Source organism: Alosa sapidissima, chromosome 18 (genome assembly GCF_018492685.1).
Source record: "Alosa sapidissima isolate fAloSap1 chromosome 18, fAloSap1.pri, whole genome shotgun sequence".
NCBI classification, from domain to species: Eukaryota; Metazoa; Chordata; class Actinopteri; order Clupeiformes; family Clupeidae; genus Alosa; species Alosa sapidissima.
The window spans coordinates 5,791,334-5,811,361 of NC_055974.1; the positions used below are offsets into that span (position 1 = coordinate 5,791,334).

General features: G+C 42.7%; 2 protein-coding genes across 2 annotated transcripts in view; both read right to left on the minus strand.

Moving 5' to 3' along the window:
• arrb2b (arrestin, beta 2b) overlaps positions 1 to 8,169 on the minus strand; it is a 45,214-nt gene extending 37,045 nt beyond the window's left edge. Inside the window, exon 1 of the mRNA XM_042069589.1 lies at positions 7,947 to 8,169. Coding sequence (XP_041925523.1) covers positions 7,947 to 7,969 — 23 coding nt within the window. The 5' untranslated portion in view covers positions 7,970 to 8,169. The remainder of the gene's footprint in view (positions 1 to 7,946) is intronic.
• A 6,335-nt stretch (positions 8,170 to 14,504) lies between these two features.
• hmgb3a (high mobility group box 3a) lies at positions 14,505 to 20,021 on the minus strand. Its single transcript, XM_042070857.1, has 5 exons — positions 19,925 to 20,021; positions 17,525 to 17,729; positions 16,978 to 17,117; positions 16,600 to 16,774; positions 14,505 to 16,037 (listed from the first exon to the last, which is right to left on the minus strand). Exons 2-5 carry the CDS (start codon positions 17,672 to 17,674, stop codon positions 15,771 to 15,773), a joined length of 732 nt encoding a protein of 243 aa, XP_041926791.1. The 5' UTR covers positions 17,675 to 17,729; positions 19,925 to 20,021; the 3' UTR covers positions 14,505 to 15,770.
• Positions 20,022 to 20,028: the final 7 nt, after the last annotated feature.

Below are 20,028 nucleotides of genomic sequence, written 5' to 3' on the forward strand. Positions count from 1 at the left end.
TTCCACCACAAGTGACCTGTTCACCTCAACCAATCCTTACATCAGGAGAGTGGACAGGCTGAACCCACATGCTCCGTGAACTCTCCTCCACCCAACCCAGCCCAGCCCGGGTCAGTTCTGCTCCGCCGCCGCAGCTGCGTTTAAATCAGGCCCAGCTGGCTGGCTGGAAGCGGTCCCGTGTGAGCTGCCCGTGCTGGGCCCACATTCCAGCAATGCCGCCACTGCTGCCGCCACCGCCACTCCTGCTCTCACAGGCCTGCTGATTAGCAGCAGGAAGAGAGAGGATCCCCCACAATGCAAACACACTCTCCGCAATCCTGCACGCACACACACACACACGCGCGCACACACACACACACACACACATCACATTGGCAAGAGACTGAAACATGGAGCAAATGAAAGAATAGGAGGGGAAAAAAGAAGACAAAAGAGAGAGAGAGAGAGAGAGAGAGAGAGAGAGAGAGAGAGAGAGAGAGAGAGAGAGAGAGAGAGAGAGGACATACATGAGAAGAGAAGAAACAGAGATGAGAAAAAAAGAGAGAGAAACAGGGCAGAGGAAGAGAACTGTGGACATTGTACAAACAAACAGATAACAGATGAAGGGAGAGAGAGATAGAAGGGATGAAAGAAAAAAGGACACAGACAGTGAGACCGGCGAGCTGGACAAACACTAGACTCCATTATGAAGAGCTTTTAACTGCAGTCGATACTCAGACACCACATTTACAGAGCCATGCACAGTGGTGTAGGATGACCACCGTGTGTGTGTGTGTGTGTGTGTGTGTGTGTGTCTATGTGTTTCTCTTGGTGTGTGTGTGTGTGTGTGTGCCTATGTGTTTCTCTTGGTGTGTGTGTGCCTATCTGTTTCTCTTGGTGTGTGTGTGTGCCTATGTGTTTCTCTTAGTGTGTGTGTGTGCCTATGTGTGTGTGTGTGTGTGCCTATCAGGATGCTGAACACTCTACCCACTCTCCCATCACTGACAGCCCCCCCCACCCACCAGCCAACCAGGAACCTAGGAAACTAGGATCCTGTCTACCAACCCCCCCCCCTCCCCCCCCCCCCCAACACCGCCATGTGGAACTGCACTGTGACTGCGCAGCCAAACGTGTTGCTGCTTCACATCAAGCCTGATATACTTGAATTACTGCATACTGCATATCAATGTAAATATACAGGTCACACAAGCACAAGTTTAAACTTCATGTAACTGTTAAGACTATAGAAATATACAACACAACTACCTCTATTTTTTTTTTTTAATATATGTCCTATATTTCTATTTTGATACATACATGTTCTATATTTCAGTCTTGCACTTTAATTTAATGTTTATTGTCTATGGCTATGTCTAAAGTATGTCTATGTCTGTATTTAAAGTATGTCTATGTCTGCATGGGAAAGTAAGAAACGAAATTTCAATTCTTTGTATGACCAGTGCATGTAAAGAAATTGACAATAAAAGCCGACTTGACTTGACTTGACTTGACTTGACTTGACTATGTGTGTGTGTGTGTGTGTGTGTGTGTGTGTGTGCCTATGTGTTTCTCTTGGTGTGTGTGTGTGTGTGTGTGTGTGTGTGCCTATGTGTTTCTCTTGGTGTGTGTGTGCCTATGTGTTTCTCTTGGTGTGTGTGTGTGTGTGTGTGTGTGTGTGTGTGTGTGCCTATGTGTTTCTCTTGGTGTGTGTGTGTGTGTGCCTATGTGTTTCTCTTGGTGTGTGTGTGTGTGCCTATGTGTTTCTCTTGGTGTGTGTGTGTGTGTGTGTGTGTGCCTATGTGTTTCTCTTGGTGTGTGTGTGTGCCTATGTGTTTCTCTCGGTGTGTGTGTGTGTGTGTGTGCCTATGTGTTTCTCTTGGTGTGCGCGCGTGTGTGCGCATCTGCAGATATACAAACAACATGCAAATGCACGGGACTGTGAGAAACATCCCGATTGAAAGTGGCTGATATAAGAGCTGTGAGAGAGAAGATAAGCGCAGAGAGATGGGGGGGGGGGCACAAAGAGAGAGGGCAAGAAATGATTGGATTCAAAATCCATATTGTGTAGTGTGTATGTGTCTTTGTGTTTGTGTGTGTGTGTGTGTGTGTGTAAGAGAGAAAGTGTGTGTGTGTGTGTGTGCACATGAGACAGATAGAGAGACAGAGAGGAAGAGAGAGTGAGAGGGAGAGAAACAAAGAAAGTGACAACACGCAACAATGGTAACACACAAACACACGCAAAAAAACAACTTATTTATAGCTGCAAGATCTGCAACAACCAGGCCTGCTTTTCATACTCACATCACCAACCCTGAATGGCTGCCTCTGCCACTGCATCAGATTTGTGCAGAGCATCCGCTTCATCGCCACCTCAGCCTAACCCACACCACCTCCTTCCACCCACAGGGCTCTGGGCTAACCGCCCCACCCCACCACACAGCACGGCCCAGAGACATCTAGCTCCATCTCCTCTGGAGGAGCCGTAGTCGCAGCAGCAAAGAGAACACAGTTCCTTGGCCACGGCAGTAGGGGTAGTGAGAGTATTAGTAGCAGCAGTAGTGTTGGGTCTCCAGCGCAGTGGGACCAGTGAGGGAGGAGAGGAGTGATGTGGAGAGTTGGAGACTCAAGTGCACACACGAGTGGACACTGTTGCCTACACAGACGTCACCACCTTGATGAGGTACCAGAGAAAAGGCAGACGGGAGTGGGTTTTGGAGGAGGTGGTGTTCAGATGGCAAGATTGGCAGAATGAAGGATTACACACACACACACACACACACACAGACACAGACATATAGAGTATCTACCCATGCTGATTGTTTTTTGTCACAAAAAATAGAAGCTCTTTATATAAAAAAACAATTATACTACAATTTTGTGTGCGTGTGTATGTGTGTAAAGTTCTCCACACTGTCCTCGCTTGTATTCAATCATGGTCAAGCCACAAGTTTCATTTTCTCTCCCAGACTGGACATTATGTCCCATCAGCCGGACCCCACAAAACCCTCAGCTCTCACTCGTGGCCCACACACACACACACACACACACACACACACACACACACACACACACACACACACACACATGTTGACAGTAGAAAGGATGTGCAGCGGAGAGGCTAATGTTTTGAGCTACAGCACATTCACTGAAACAATATACTCCACTCTCGGCCAAAGAGTAGGGCAGCCGTGGCCTTCGGACTTGTAACCAGAGGGTTGCCAGTTAGGTGCCCTTGAGGCACCTAACCCCTCACTGCTCCCCGAGCGCCGCTGTTGTTGCAGGCAGCTCACTGCGCTGGGATTAGTGTGTGCTTCACCTCACTGTGTGGTCACTGTGTGCTGAGTGTGTTTCACTAATTCACGGATTGGGATAAATGCAGAGACCAAATTTCCCTCACGGGATCAAAAGAGTATATATACTTATACTTACTTACTTAAATGCCATGAGTGAATTCATCTGCATAGCTAGCCTACCCGAGAAGCTATAGCAAACCAACAGGTGGATGCACCTCCAACACACACGCGCACACACACACACACAATGACAGCATGTTGCGTGTGGAAGAAGTGATGGTACACATTTTCACAGCGACATCACGTCTACATACTTTGCCGCAGCAAGTCCCTCCAGGTGTGGTGGAGCCCAGGCCCCTTGCTGTCCAGCATCTGAGTGCGGTGTGACCGTGAGACAATGTGACCGTGTGACCGTGAGAGACTGCGAGGGAGTGGAGTCGGGATGGGACTGCTGGAGTCGAGGAGGAAGGAGGAGGAGGACATAAAGCACGGGACCCAAGGCCCCTGCGAGGAAGCTGTACACCCAGCCAGACAAATTTATAGGCTCACCAAGCAAGCACCAGATAATAACACCATTAAACAGATGAGATGGTGAGGTGTTCCTGTGTGCATGTCTGTGTGCGTGTGTGCATGTGTGTGTGTGTGTGTGTGTGTGTGTGTGTGTGTGTGCTAACGCAGTGTGAAGGTGTGTGGGAGCATGAGCCGGTATGACAAGACAGAAAAAGTGTGAACACACATACACTACAACACATCAAATGTGGCTACTGCAAACACACACACACACACACACACACACACACACCTGTGCAGACACACACACACACCTGTGCAAACACATGCAAACCACTTGGATGTCATTTAGAACATTTAGAGAGAACCGTCATTTTACTCGCGCACGCACGCACGCACACACACACACACACACACACACACAGCTGAAAATTGCAGGCACCTCAACACATAAAGTAGGAGTTCCTGACCGCACAGAGATGGACAGATTATGATTTGAAAAGAAAAAAGAGGAAGGAAGAGGAGAGTACACAGATAGTGACTGAGGTAGTGAGAAAAAAAGTATGCATACTGCAGAGCAGTGTGGAGGAGAGAAGAGAAGCAAGGGAAGGTCATTTGGTTAGAGAGCTCATTCTGGCAATAACATTTGCCTCTGTAAACAGGCAGGACTTTGGACAGCTCACGGCGGACCTGCTTGTTGCTGTTACCATGGAAATAGCAAAGCCCCTCGGTGGTCTGGAGTGGTCACACACTCGGATTGAATGTTGGGTGGGTGGAAAGGGATGCGGAGAGAGAGAGAGAGAGAGAGAGAGAGAGAGAGAACAACAGAACACTAAGAAGAGAAGAGGGAGGGGTTGACAAGGACACACTGGGATATGTGCAAGAAATGAGAGAAGATTAAAATCTAAAATACCCTCTTCAATGGGCAGCAACCTTCACTCCCCAAAAGACAAAGGTCAGCGAACGACACATTAACCCTTCGCTGCGTGACAGCTCCATCAATTAATGAGTAGACCTCATCTCATTAATGTGGTCTATCTACAGCCATTTGGATAAATGATGGGTGGCAAATCCTGTGAAATCACAATGGTGGCAGCAGAGGGATTTCAGAGCTGCTAACCTGAGCAGGGCATCTGTTTAGGTCTAACTTGTCTACACCTTCCATGCAGGGTCCGTTTTCTGCACTTTAAATGCCTGCATGCCAACACACTCTATAGTTCAAAGAGACTTTTCTCTGAATCATTCGAGACGAACGCCTGTTGCTTGACCTCCCATTCTGACATATGACGTTAGATGGAGGCCCCAGTCACTGAAGGAATCTCTCCGCACACAGAGTGGTTCACCTTGAGGAGGTGCAGGAATGCTTCTGTGTGCTAAGGGGTTCCTTCTCCCTCTCGAGTGTGCCGCCCCATCTGCCTACATCCACAGTGCAACCATTTGCTTCTTTCACCATGCAGGAATGAAGCTAGTAAAGAACTCTTGTTAGATGTTCGCCATTTTGCAATTTCTTGCAGTTTGTGTTTGCACATTTCTTGTTCTCGACGTGGTGGAATATTCAAGTCTTCAGATACTGTGATAATGTTGCCAATATTTCAAAGAAAACAGAAAGACGTGATGCAACTAGTTTGAGACTGATGTCACAACACCATCAATTAAACTGTCTCAGAGTGGTTGCATGCTGGTCAAATACACAAAAGGATTCTCCCTCCAAGGTCAAGTTTCGAGCTGCTACACATCATTCCTGCAAGGTGATGTGGCCTAGCAAATCATTTTGAGTGAAAAAATGAGTGACTTACAGCTTCACTAGAATAGTGTCAATTTAGATAGATATCAAGTTCTAAGAAATCATAAAGATATATCATAAACACATCGCAAAAAGCTGAAGAGCTGAGGAATCAAGAAAATGCATGCACCAAATGAAATTGTTGTTCAAAACAGCACACTGCATCTAATGAAACCTATATTAAAATATTTTATAAGCTTTTTTTTGCTGTCGGGTTTAGAGCACCAACCACAATGGCTGCAGAGGCGGAAAGTAAATGCACGCATGACGCCAGTTGGCAGTAGCACAGTGGGTCTCTCAACCTTCCCACCTGAGGTTTCTCATTTAAACTGACCTTTCACCCTTGTCTTTAGTCATGTTCTTGTAAGTGGAAAATGAGGAGAGCCAACATAGATGGGGAAAAAGACAAAGATAAAGTCTACAAATAACACATTTCATAATTTAATTGCATTTCAACAAATTTTGAAGCCTGCCTGCAGCAGTTCTGGATCAGCCACTGAGCGCAGCATCATGGAGCTGTATGCACCCACACCTCCCAGCCTACACATCTCTTGTGAATTGAGCGAGAGACGGAGAGAATTACAGAGAGGAAAGGAGAAGGGTAATGAACAAATGAGATCATACTGATGAGGAAGAGAGAGGGCAGGCAAGAAAAATAGGAGTTGGATGTATATGAGAGAGAGAGAGAGAGAGAGAGATATCGTTAAAGAGAGTTTTAAATTGTCTCAACCCAACTGGAATGCAGAGAGAACAGCCAGTGACACCTACACACACAAACACTCCTCTCACTGGCAAACCTCTTGGTATCCTGAATGTGTGTCAATCAATTATGAACCCAGAGTTCTTTCCTGCTTTAGTTGTTTTGGCATGAGCCTAGACCAACTGTTCCCTTCTGGCAAAAACCATGTTTTAAGCTGATTATCACACAGTGCGACGCGAAAACAACTTATAAGCCTCTTGAGGGTCTGTTTGTATACCCAGGTACCCGTCAAGACTGCGAAACATATGTGGGAAAAGGAAAGGTAGGCCTAAGGGAAATGCTTCTGTAGCGGTGGCATACTGTACTCCATTTATACACTTTCCAATGACATCCAAATCCACGTGTGTACCGTGCGTGTAGGCTATTAAAATGTATTCAAAGTCAGACGTCAAACCCACGTCACTACCTGAAGGAGGGGGTCCTCGCGAAGAGCCGGTGACATATTTGTGTAGAACCGTGCTTTCAAAGAAACGCCATAGAAGCCACCCAAGGCAGAGGGCTAAAATAAAAAAAATAAAAAACAGCAAGCACCAAGGCTACCCTTCTCTTCAGTCAGTATACTAGCACAATGCGTAAAGCGTGGGCGGGGAATGAATGTGAAATAAAATAGGTTTTCTAGGTTACAACACACGCACATCTCCACCACGACAGTGCAGGGGTCGTCTGATTCGTTCTTAACGCATAGAGAGAGCGCAGAGAGTACATAAGGAGGCTAAAAAATCTATTTAGATTGCGTGGTACGTTTGGTTATCCGTTGTTGTCACAAACGGAAACCCAAACGAAGGACGAAGTTGTGCTTGAAGTCGCGAGCTAGGCGCGTTAAATATTTAGCTGGAAGTTGCAACAGTTACTTCTCTCGCAGATTGCGCATAGAGCACAGACTCCAAACTCGTATCCGACTGTTCATTTTTGTAGCCTATGGCTATTTTCATATTCGTTGTTTATAAAAACGCCATAACTGCTGGCTGAAATGTTAGCCAAAGAGCTAAGGGTTCAGATATACAAAATAACAGCAACGCTGCGGATGACTTGGAATCACTATCAAATGGCGTATTAACAATGTTGCAAGTTACAGACAATGTTACAAGTATCCTAACCCGATATAGATACATTCGCGTAGCCCACTTAATCAGTAGGCTACTATAGACTGACAGTGTTGAGTAAAGAAATCACGTTGTTCACGTAAGTCTGGAAGAGTCCAGTGTTCCTGTTAGTAGAAGACTGGACAACCGAATCAAAAGCAGGACACCGATATGTATTTTTGCCATTTTGCTGGAAGCACGAAAGCTGGTCAGTCCTAACCCCACCCTACGTAAGTAGACAGACAGTTGGTTGAACTGCGGTGTCCTTTTCAATCGTTCACTAGCTGCATAACGCTTGGATAGCTAGCACTATACATTTTTGACACCAATAGCTGTGCCATCGTTAGGAGAATAACCTATAACGCTACCTGGTTCCCGGAGACTCCACACTGGTTCACCCTAATGGTTAATGAAGCGCTTATAATATAGGTTATGTTAAAAATGTTGCACTACAGCCTATTGCATCGATCTCTCGAAATACAGCGAAACTTGCAAAGTAGCCTACGGTTAAACCGGGGGGTGAGAAAAAAGACTCTTACCTGGTCCCCGCCTTATCGCCCATCTCCGCAGGCCTTATCTTCAATGTTTTAAGTATAAATGTATTCAAGTAAGGTGAATGTGTGTTTGCGCTGGGTCCACCTTTCTCTTCAGTCTTTCTTCCTCTCGGAGCCCTATGAATTTGCTCGCTCTCTCTCTTGTCGATTCGTTTCCGCAGACGGAAACCTCTCTCGATTCCGTCGACCGCCTCTGACAGCAGCACTGAATTGGGGCGTTCCCTCTACTCGTAACTGGCACTTGTCCTATCCAATTAAATGCGCCGAACTGTGCTCTATCTTTGCATGCCCGCCCTGCCCTTGGGACTGCCAATTAAATTAATTTTCGGCGAGAGGGTGTAACTCACAGTAATAGATAAAGAAAAAACAAATAATTGCATCCTTAACAACTTCGTGCATATGCAATAGTTTGCAGTCAGTGAGTTTTGTGTGGCCAAGGCAAACCTTATTGTCCTTCAATAGAGCTGATCTTCCTCTATCCCTTCCCTCCAATCCCCTTTCAATTCTTTCTTCTTTCTTTCTCTCCTTTAGCCTATTCATTTTCATTTGCTTAATGCTGTCTGTTTTTAGTCTGGTTTTACAGGCCTGTGTGCTTTTGAAGATTGAAGTTGTTTGCTTGAAGTTGATGCCTACTAATAGGTGACTAAACTATACATATTTACTTGAGCACGCCTAGAGCCTAGAGAGTATTCCAAGTAAATTCCATGTAATACAGTTTACCCATTTTATTTCCCCTGGGGATCAATAAAGTATCTATCTATCTATCTATCTATTAAAGTTTCCCACAACAGGGTACCACTTGAGTCCTCTGACATGCAAAGAAATAATAGTACAACATACTCCCTGGTGCTCTCTGCTGGCAACATTTTGGAACTGCATGTAGGTATGACTTCAATCTTCATGGATTTTTAAGCAACACAAACTTAGGTGTTCTTGAAGATTATAGAAGACAAAACATAATAGAAATATCAGTATGCTGAAACACCACAGTACATTATAGATAGCTCTCACTTCTCCAGGATGATGAGAATATATTGTTTGAAGTAGGCTACATATAAATGATTTTAAGGGAATGGGGTACATGTAGATGGAGTTGGCTCTCGTATTGAAACGCAAAATAACTGCAGAGTGGTTCATTAGTTGAAAGTTTGCAGTGCAATCACAAAAGAGAATATGCAGCACCGCAGATAGATTTAAACTTTCCTCCACTGAAAACACAACATTCCTGCCTTCCTGGTGTTAAAATTAAGGGCTAAGTAACTAAGTTAAGAAGAATTAACAGACAGTAAGTTTGTTGTACACATTGTAGCAATATATTATATTTATTTTAATAAATATACGAAGGCCACAGGCCAGGGTGCTCTATTTGCAATTATCTATTTCTTGAAGAACCTCAGATCTGATCATCATACATCTTAATAGAATTCTCCAACATGAGATGCATTTCACTCAGGAAACCTTTATTGACCTCAGTCTCTGTTATCACCAGTCAGAGAACCAGTACTCATACACAATGTTCCTGTTCACATCAGCTGCTCTGCATGGGGGCAAGTCAGCCCTGCCATGAGCCAACACTTGCACATACAGGGCCGCTTTCCTGATCTCATCCAGAGCACGCTCGCACAGGACCTCAGACCCACTGCTGCCCTCCTTTCCCTGTTCTGTTTCCTGCTCAGCAAATTTGCCCTGTATTTGATGATATGTTAATTTACAATAGCTGGGCCAGGAGAGACACTATATGTCAATGACTACTTTATTTCCCTTTTGAACATATTATGGTCTTGCACAATTACCCCTCACATACGTGTCCATGGACACACACAACACACACACACACACACACACACACACACACACACACACACACACACACACAGACACACACACACACACAAGCACAAGCACAAGCACACACATGTAGATCTTCTCCACCTGACTGCCCTGTGGATACGCAAGCTGAAGGTCACAAGAGGCCCTGCTGAGTGGTCTGTGAACAGGGGCCATAGATGCTGCCTGTTACTCTATGCTCTCATTCTTCTCTCCACGGTGAGAAAAACAGCCTCAACACTGTCAACACTGTAAATTGCGTAGTATCTGAGACACTGAGTTTAAAGGCCGTAGCAACAGTGGAACGGTGAGGCTCACTATGACTTTAATCTTAACCAGTTCTCAGTAGAATGTTAAAAGCCAGTTTCCCTTTAGCCCTGGACTTACATTTTTGCAATGGAAATTTTCACTGAAACTCTCTTTTAGTCTAGGGCTATGGCTTAATTCATGTACAGGAAATCAGTCATAAGAGTTTCTTTTCCGAGACTGAGCTGAATAACCCCTTTTCATCAGAAAGAGACCATCTTTGTCAAATAAGAAGTGGAAACTAGAAGAAAATTTCCCAAACAAAACAAGGACAATGGCTGAACTGGCATATGTTGAGAAAAGAAAGATGAACTGGAGAAAATTGGATGGTAACCACATTAAATTCACTGTTGGTGCCACTTACAATGTCCTCTCAACTCATAGAACCTCAGTATGTGGCTTGTAGATTGATTGGATGTCAGAAGTCAAGTGTATTCTTGTGGCTGCTGTGAGACATGTTTCTCAGTGTGAGCACATTGTTTACTTTATTGGTTTAAAGGTGCAGTCAGCGATTGCGCATGACATCGCATTTGTTTATGTTTATGTTTATATTTAGATTTCTTAGCAAACGCTTTTGTCCAAAACAATATACATTATATTGTAATCAAGGATCAAACAAAACCCTTCTGAATTGCCAGAGAAACTCCACACAGTGTTTCGTTTTTGTTTTGGGGACAGGCTGCCCGCAATTGGTTTGTTTCCAGTTTTCGGAGACTTTTTTTTTACAGTGTACTCACAGGATGTTCGCTGATAGTGACAGAAAATATTATGGACTTGAAATTGCGCATAATCACTGAATGCTCCTTTAACGTTTAACATTTCTCTTGAGGAATGCGATTGAGGAACCCTTTGTAAGGAATGAGCTAAAGTGTATGCAGACCCTGAAACTGAAATGTGTGAATGAGGAAAGCGAGTGCACAAGACCAGGTGTTAGAGGCTAATTGCCTCTGTTGGATTTTGGTTTTCAAGGACGGTCACTTTAAAGGAATTTAGTGATTATGGCTGAATTACTCAAAGACCACATTGAGACAAGAGAATTAAACTTCACGAAAGAGCTTGTCACAAGATGTTCTAGAAGTTGACATGTTGGCAATCTTTGGCATACTTCAAGATCTTGAATTTTCACATGCTTACACAGAAGCTTCACCAGAGGGGCATGGGTACAGCTGAAAAGGCCAGAGAGCCACTCTAATCTACTCTGCAGAAGTAAAGCAGAGTATACGTATTTGAAGAGCCCTGCTATTTGATCATGGTTGTAAATGTATCTCAGTAATGATGGAAAATGTATCTGTTGTTGTTTCTAGTCTTGACATATATTCGCTGTGAGTTTGGAGAATGGTGGGCCTGGGCGCAGAGATGGCGAAAGTACACACTTTCCACATTGAAGAAGTACAGGATAAAACAGACTGGTATAAGTACTGACTCAAAATTCTGGTGTGGCGCCCCTGTGTTGCAAAGGCATCCCCTTTTTTGGGCCACTATTATTGCTCCACTTATTTATGTTGGAATCGGTCTTGAAGTTGGGAAGGCATGCCATGACGTGAAATAGAAAGTAATGACAACTCCCCTCAAATGCATTAACACAAAAATAATGAGCCTTGAATGAGTTTTGAAAATGCAAGGAGAAAAACGTAGGCTACAGACACTTGTGTCAAAATGTAGGGGAGTAATCAGGCAAGTAATCCAGGGCAAGTGATGCATCGTCAAGGACTGTTCTCACCCAAACCACAGACTTCATTACTTCTCATGTCTGTCTGGGACTCCTCTGGAGGTGTCATCGGCCTAATTCAGTGGAACTGTGACAAGGGAAGGTGCCCACTTCACAACACAGTGAAACGCTCACAAAGGCATCTCTTTATTATTGTTGCTCTTAAGTATATTTAGACATGGTATTTTATACTGTATGTGTATGTCGCCAGGTCGCTCCATGTGATGTGTGGGATATGTTGGGTGTTGTACAGTATATGATGATAAGTGTGTATGTGTGTGTAGGTGAACTGGACACATATTGATGCTTTTCACACATGAAGTTCCTAATGAAAAAACAAAGTTCTTTGAATTTGAATTGAATTGATGTGCACCCTGATGTGTTATAATACCCTGAGTACTTGTATGTGACAGTGAAAGGTGTTAGGTACGGTGTATAACTGACAGCCGATAACAATGCAGATAACTGAAATATCTGCACAAAAGATCGGGGAACTATGCATCCCCCAACAGAGATGGTGAGTATAAAGAGAGCTCAGAGCCTGGTCCACCTGAATGCTCTGGAGCAGAGCTGGGAATAAACTGACCCCTAAAAGTCACTCTAGTAGTCTAGTTGATGCAATTTCAGCAGCAGCTGATGCTGATATAATATCAGATGAGTTAAGGTTAAGGTGTGTTCGCTAAACTCAACAATATGAACACACATGTGAAACATGTACCAAGAAAACAACTTTTTTGTTGATGCTTTGCATTCACTGTGCAGCAGTTGAGCAACATCTATGAAAGTTCTTTCCAAATGCCTGTTTGCACCCACTGTGCATGGACAGACTCCAACCAGACTAAAATGTACGATAAGATCTGCTACGTGTCCCTGGTGTACATCTGTGTGCGTCTGCAAGAGAGCAGAATCAAGGCCTTAATAAGCAGAACATTGAGGCATCATGTGAGGTCAGCATCTTGAGGAGAGAGAGCAGAACATCTGGATCTAAATTCTGAATTCTGAAATTGAATTGGTGTTTAAGCCAATACAAACCAGACGGGTTTCCCCTTGACAGAACATTGAGGTACAATGTGAGGCCATTATCTTGTGGAGAGAGAGAGAGAGAGAGAGAGAGAGAGAGGGAGAGAGCAGAACATCTGGAGACAACTCATCTAAATTTTGAAATTGAATTGGTGTTTAAGCCAATAAAAACCAGGCTGCGTGCTCATGTGCACCACTCAGCCTTGCCGTTCACTCTTTGACTCTGCACTGCTCCCTTGAGTTCTGTCTTCACAAAGCATTGGATTGGTTTGGAATGTTTCAAAAGCACGAAACGAACCTGTCCTCCACCCATCCTATAATCCTCCCACGGTCACCTTGGGTTACATCTAACAATAGATGTCTAACCCGAGACAGGAAACAGGTGATGTTGACAACAAAATATGTACCAAGTAGAGCCCCCAGACAGAGAAAGGGAAATATGTGATGAATACTAACCAGTTAAAATTACTTTAGTTATAATTCACATTTAAAGCAGTGGTCAGAAATACTTCAGCGTAACTGAGCTTAACAGAAATACTTCAGCATTGAACTGACCTTTTCTGATAGTCCATCACAAGTAATGAAATTACTGTGGCCTTTTTAGAGCTATACTTTTTCCAAACCTTAAACTTTGATTTGTTATAAATCAACACCTTCAAATAATACGGATAGCCTCTCTGCTGAGAAAAATAGTTTCTTCATGAACTTTTGAACTTTTAATTTGCGCTATTAATCAGCACAGTCATGCCCTTTATCTTTTATTTTTAATAGCGCGTGCCTGACTCCAACATTTCAATGACATCCTCATCTTCCACATGCTCCTGCAGCTGAAAAATGGCCAACAAGCTATCTGAAGAAATCCCAACAAAAAAGTCTGAAAGATATGGGCAAAAACAATCACCCTCTTGTCCTGCTTAGTAAACTTGAGGACATAAACTCCTGAATTAAGAGCAATTAGATCTCTCAACTGCAGAGCCCCTGCAGCTTACTTAAGGCAAGCCTCATCACCTCAGATCACAGACACTGAGATCTCCCCATCCATGCTCTTTATAACTGCCATAATCTCAGCTCTTCAAACACCCCCTTTTAATCCTCCTCACAACCCAACCAAAAAACTTCCAAAAAACAGGAGCAGACTTTCTGAGGGGAAAAAAGGCACATGGTCAAAGAGGATCAAGATAATCTAATGGGTAATTCAATCTTCTCGGGTTTAATTCAATTAAAGGCTTCTAGTCTAGATCATCCAGACTGTGAACCTTTTATATTATTGTGGAATCCATACCATGAAGTAGATGTCAATATTGTCTAACAATACATCTTCTGTATTCCCTGCTGTGAGTAATAACAGCGCCAATTGGACTCACTGAAGAGAACCATTACAGCCAAAGAGGACTAATTCTCTGTGACTACATATCCAAGAAAGTAATGACAATAGGGGCCACACAGGTGGCATTAGGGATAATCGTGTGCATTTTCTTTTTTCTTTCAAATTTGTCCTCCTCTGTTTCACAGTGATATAATGATCCCAAATAACGTATGTTTGGCGTCTTTATTGCAGGTCTTCAGGTTGTTCATTAATAAGACACAAACACATTCATTTGTTAATAAAAGGACTCCTTGTTGTTCCATTCAGCCTGTGAGATGGGCAGAAGGAGCAGCAGCAAAATGAAATAGCACAGCTATAAAACTGCATGTGTCGCTTTAATAGCAAACATAGCATCCTAAACATATAAAAGAAAATCTTAGATACATATAAGTACAGATTTATCATCAACAGTCGCACTCTCTCTCTGTTTGTTCATGAAACATGAGGAATACACAACAGTTAACATTAAAAATGCACCTTGTAAAAAAAAAAAAAAAAAAAATGTTAACATATCTAAGAAAGAAAGAGAAATAGCTATACCTTTCTCTTTTCTTTCTATAGACGAGCACAAGGGCCCTGGTGTCTAAGTGCTAATGGGTGCCTATGTCGTGATATTCTGGAACGTAGATCTTTCGTTTGAAATTGCCCCACAACAATGCAAAAGAAAACCATGGGATTAACTGATAGACTGAAGTAGTGTGTAGTGCATGGGTATCATCGACACCAACACATGTACAGTTTTCAATACCTATGAACGTAACAAAAACACAAGAAAATAACTAGTCTATATCAAGCATATACAGTTACACACACACACCACCTTAGACATCTCTTTGTCAAGGATAATAAAACAAGAACATGTTTAAATGCTGCAATGCTACCACTTGTTTAAATGCATTTCATTATACACCAGGTGGGTTAAATACAGAGAGATCGTCAATACATTGGACTGTGACAACATTGTGGATGCAACACGCACAAACACACACATACACACAAACGTTAGGGGGTAGGAGCCAAGGTCTGCTCTCCCACAGCATTGGTTCTACACCTCAAACCAGAGCATGACAGGCTCCACCTCTGAGTGGACCACTCAGGGCCTCCAAAACTGTCTTCCATCACCCCCATATGAAACAACAGTCTAGACCGTACCAGAGCGCTACCATACCCTTGAAATGTATCTCTGGTAGATTGGGGCCTCCGAAAATCCAACCTCCTCCCTTCCTAACACTCACACTCGCTTGCACACACGCACGCACACGCACGCGCGCACACACACACACACACACACACACACACACACACACAAACACACTCACTCCTTGGAAAGTTAAGGGCTCCTAAAGTCTACTGGTGGCCCTGCAACTGAGTGCAGCATAATTTGAGATGCAGAGCACATACAGTAAACACGAATAGTCAAAGGAACTCATGGTGGAAATTGGGAGGGGAAGTCAGATCGGAAGGACAACCAGTGTGTCCTTATCCCTACTGCACTTCAACTGTAAAAGAAATTGTGTAATAATAATAATAATAATAATGTAATTATAGCCTAATTATAGGAAAATACATGGGCAAATCCAGTCTATTCATCATCGTCCTCATCCTCGTCATCCTCATCTTCCTCGTCCTCATCATCATCTTCATCGTCATCATCGTCCTTGTGGCCTTTCATCATCTGCTTGGGTGCCATACCCATACTCATGCCCATGCCCATGCCCATATTCATGGCACCCACGGCCATGCCATTGCCCATGCTCATACTCATGCTCATCCCGCCACCACCGCCGACACCGCCGCCGACACCACCACCGCTGCCCACCTTGCCCTTTGACCTGTAGTCAGCAACATCCTGCAGATGAAGAAACGGGAGATTTCAATGAGGGCTTGCTACATTTACCTTTCACATTTCACATTTATTCATTTAGATGGCGTTTCTATCCAACGTGACTTACAAATGAACTGACATTCAAGCTATAGAGCAGAAGAAGACCTTCCAGTAACAACAAATACTTCCAATAAATACAATCTTTTAAACAAATACTTCCAATAAATACAATCTTTTAAACAAACACTTCCAATAAATACAATCTTTTAAGTGCTACCTTACAAGAAATTATGTATGACATCTTACAGCAACAAACATAAAAGCCCCTTGATATTGTAAAATTTAAAAGGAGTTCAGAAGGAATGATAAAGAGATATGTTTCAAAATATTCACATGGTCTGGGTGATTTTAAATAATGCACAGGATTTATGTATACTGGGGGACTCTCTTATTGCCATGCCCATATAATTAACTTGCAAGAATGGCAAGGCCTGTAAAGATTTCTTTCAAATTCAGTAGAGTATAGTAAAGTATAGTATGGTAACGACACACTACATGCACATGAGCATGTACACAGGAGACTTACCTTCTGATACTTGTCCTTCAGCTTGTTAGCTTTCTGTAGGTACGGCTGCTTACTGCCATCTGGGAGACTGTTCCAGATTTCACCGAGTTTCTTGGCCACATCTCCGATGCCGAGGCCGGGGAACTGGGCCTTAATTTTAGGCCGGTGGTCTGAGCAGAAGATGAAGAAACCCGAGCTGTAAGTGAGTAAAGATGTTTAGCCTACCATGCAATACACACCGTTTGGCTACTCATTGGACAGCATTTATAGAGTCTTGAAGAATCACAAAGAACAATGTAACAATCAAGTAGCCTATTGAGGCTCATGCAAGGTACAATAACACACAACTGAAATGTTTACTGTTAAAAATAACAGTCAGATAGTAGGGGGTTAACATACGGTGGTCTCTTGGGGGCATTGGGGTCCTTCTTCTTGCCCCTCTTATTGCCTGGGTTGTAGTGCATCATCTCTTGGTCATAGCGTACCTTGTCCTGTCGGGCCAGGTCTTCAAACTTAGATTTTTCTTTCTCCGTCATCATCTGTGGACAGAAATAAGCTTTAGTCATACTGAGCAGCTCTGGGGAAAACCAGGTTAATCAACAAAACTGATGTTATTGTGTGCAACTCCCACTACTGTCACACAAACTATATGGCTATGTACGAGGCTGCTGGTAAACCAAAGTGAATAAAATATAAAGGTCCCTGTGTATGTTTTTGTTCAGATTAAATTATGTTTTACTGAATTCTATTTATTCTATTAATTTCAATTCTAATTTGTATGGATGAACAATCACAATCTATTATAATACAGATATTATAATAGATTGTGATACAGAATGAAGTGCATCACTTTAAAGTGCACAAGCCAGACCAAGTTTGTGTCGTGTTTGAAGTGACATGCAAGTGTCATCATGACTACAGTCCTGATATGACTGGGTGGACCAACCTTCCATCTCCCAGAGCATTTCTTGGAGAACTCTGTGAAGTTGACAGGGATCTCAGGGGTCTTCTTCTTGTGCTCCTCATGGCACGTCTGTACGAAGTAGGCGTAGGCGGACATCTTGCCCTTGGGCTTCCTGGGGTCCCCTTTGGCCATACTGATCAGACAGGGGGAGTTTGTTCACCTTGACCTTCTGATTTTCTATTAGTGTCTGAAAGCGAGAGGGGAGAGGGTTGAAATGTCATTAAATACTGATTGTCACCCACAATGAGCAATGATCTTTAGCTGCACAAAATCTCCTTTGCATAACAGCAATGGTCTGACAATTTCAAGAAATTAATAAAACAGCAGATTTCACACAGGCATCTTGATTTAAATTGGCTTCAGAGAAGGTGATGCTAGTCATTACCAAACCAAATTTGGTGTGGGCCAAAGGACCCTCCCCATTAGATGTGAGGATGTGTTCAGATTATTAATGAGCTATATTTGTCATTGCTTCTTTAATTCAGCCTTAAATTCCTCTGGGGATTCAGTATTAAACTGGTAAGTCCTAAATTGCTTTTTTGGAAAAATGAGCAATTACAGGCTTCCAATTTTTTTTTTTATTGATTTCATTTTTAAAAATAGAAATAAAAAATAGTATTATTTCATTAGCCTATCATTTAATCATGTGGGAAAATCCATTATTATGGTTATTTATTCATTTGAATTAATGGACCAAAATATATGAAAATAAAAATGCTTTCTGAAAGGAAAATGTCATTTTCCTTTGTCGCCAACGCCCATGTCCATTACTGTTTTTTTTTTTTTTTTTTTTAAATCATTGTCTATTTTTTGGCGTCTAAACTTTGGATCACTCTATTTAACTGCCATACATTCATACTGCCTCACCAGCTATAAAGCCTATGTGCGCTACGGGTTATTATGATGCTATTGCGCGGCGAGTTCGCTCTCACAAAACAGAAAGGTCATCAACGCGATTTATTCATCTTCCATTTTGTGAAATGCGTCCTCATGAGAGAAACTGCTGTTTATTTTCCTCCATCTTGCATTCCTTGCTAATACGCTTCTTTAAAATCCATTACTTTTACAGAATAAGGCTCCAAACGCTATGCTTTCGCTCCCAGTACAAGCATAGGCTATTGGTACTAGCAGTATAGAGTAGGAAAGGTTTGCTCTTCTTTGCAATAGCGCCCATTCATTAAAATGGCTTCTGTGGGACGAACGAGGGGAAGGCTTTTTAGCCTAACAAAGCCGAACACACCCCCTGGGTTTTCGAAGACGATTCTGTAAAAAATATACGCTCCCACAACAAAATGTTAATGTTAGATAAAGCAGACATCATACTCCATATTCCTTCCGTGTTTTTCCCGCTGTCATGGCTAACTTAGACATATTTAACTATTTTCCAAAGTTGTGGGCTATCCCTATTGCTATGGCTTGGTGCAATGCCGTTTGTAACAAAGGCTATGCGCCAGCCATTTCTGCTGCGAGTTAGTCTATCGAAACTGTCAAGTTCAGAAAAGGCACAAAACTACCCAAATGCATTTTTCTTTTACAAATAGAGATGAAGATAGTCATTTGCAGAGGAAAACGAACAAAAGCGGAGTGTTTTGCCAGCTGCATATTTGTTTTTTTCTTCAAATTATCTCCGGTCCCTTCTGCGTGTACGAGCAGCTCCTTGTCAATGGTTTAAAGCGCCAGCCATTTTAATGCATGAGCATTGGACGAGCGTATACAAAGTGTAAAAATATATTTCTGACGGGAAAATTCAAGTATATTTTATATGATGAGATAGAGAGCAAGATATTTGGTGGAAACCGAATATTTTCTACCATTATAACTGAATATTTGCAAAGATGTCATCGAAATGGGTTTCTATTAGAAGGACAGGCTTATTCGTAGACAGGACAGAGCCAGCCATATTCATAGTGTTACACACACAGCAGCGATGCGTGTGAAGAATAGCCACAACATGAAAATTCATTTAAATAACTTTGCACCGCTTTTATGTGAGAAAAAATAAAGAGTATCTCACACGACATATGACCAATCCATTTCTGATCGAATTTTCATCACAGAGTGGATGAATTAGGCGTTTTAACTCATTTAGACCGATTTCATTGCATTTCTTTTTCTTTTCAAATAACCATATACATAATTCTGGAAAAACATTAGGTAGCTTTTTGGAAATGCATTTAAGCAAAATATGACTGAAAAACTCTTATTTATAACACATGAAAGCCAGCAGAATAAAAATAAACACCAGGAAAGAGGCAAGAATCATATAACTACAGTCTATACAAGGGGATGCAATACAATGGATACTTTGCATTAATAGCACAAATCAAAGTGTATAATGGGTATTAAGATACTAGGCAGTAATGTTCGGACACTTGGCCATACCTGTGTTGTTGAGCTGTCTGAAGTGCTGTAGTCTCGCCTTTCTCCTGTCTTCCCTTCTCTCGGCTCTCTAAATCCTATGTGCACAGCCTCGCGCTAGTTCAATG

Bases quoted from the DNA above. Each gene is read 5' to 3' on its own strand.
- hmgb3a (XM_042070857.1), bottom strand. From the start codon at position 17,674: ATGGCCAAAGGGGACCCCAGGAAGCCCAAGGGCAAGATGTCCGCCTAC. The intron at 17,118-17,524 runs GTTGGTCCACCC...TTCTGTCCACAG, and splicing joins AATGCTCTGGGAGATGGAAG to ATGATGACGGAGAAAGAAAA. The intron at 16,038-16,599 runs GTAAGTCTCCTG...CTTCATCTGCAG, and splicing joins TGAAGGACAAGTATCAGAAG to GATGTTGCTGACTACAGGTC.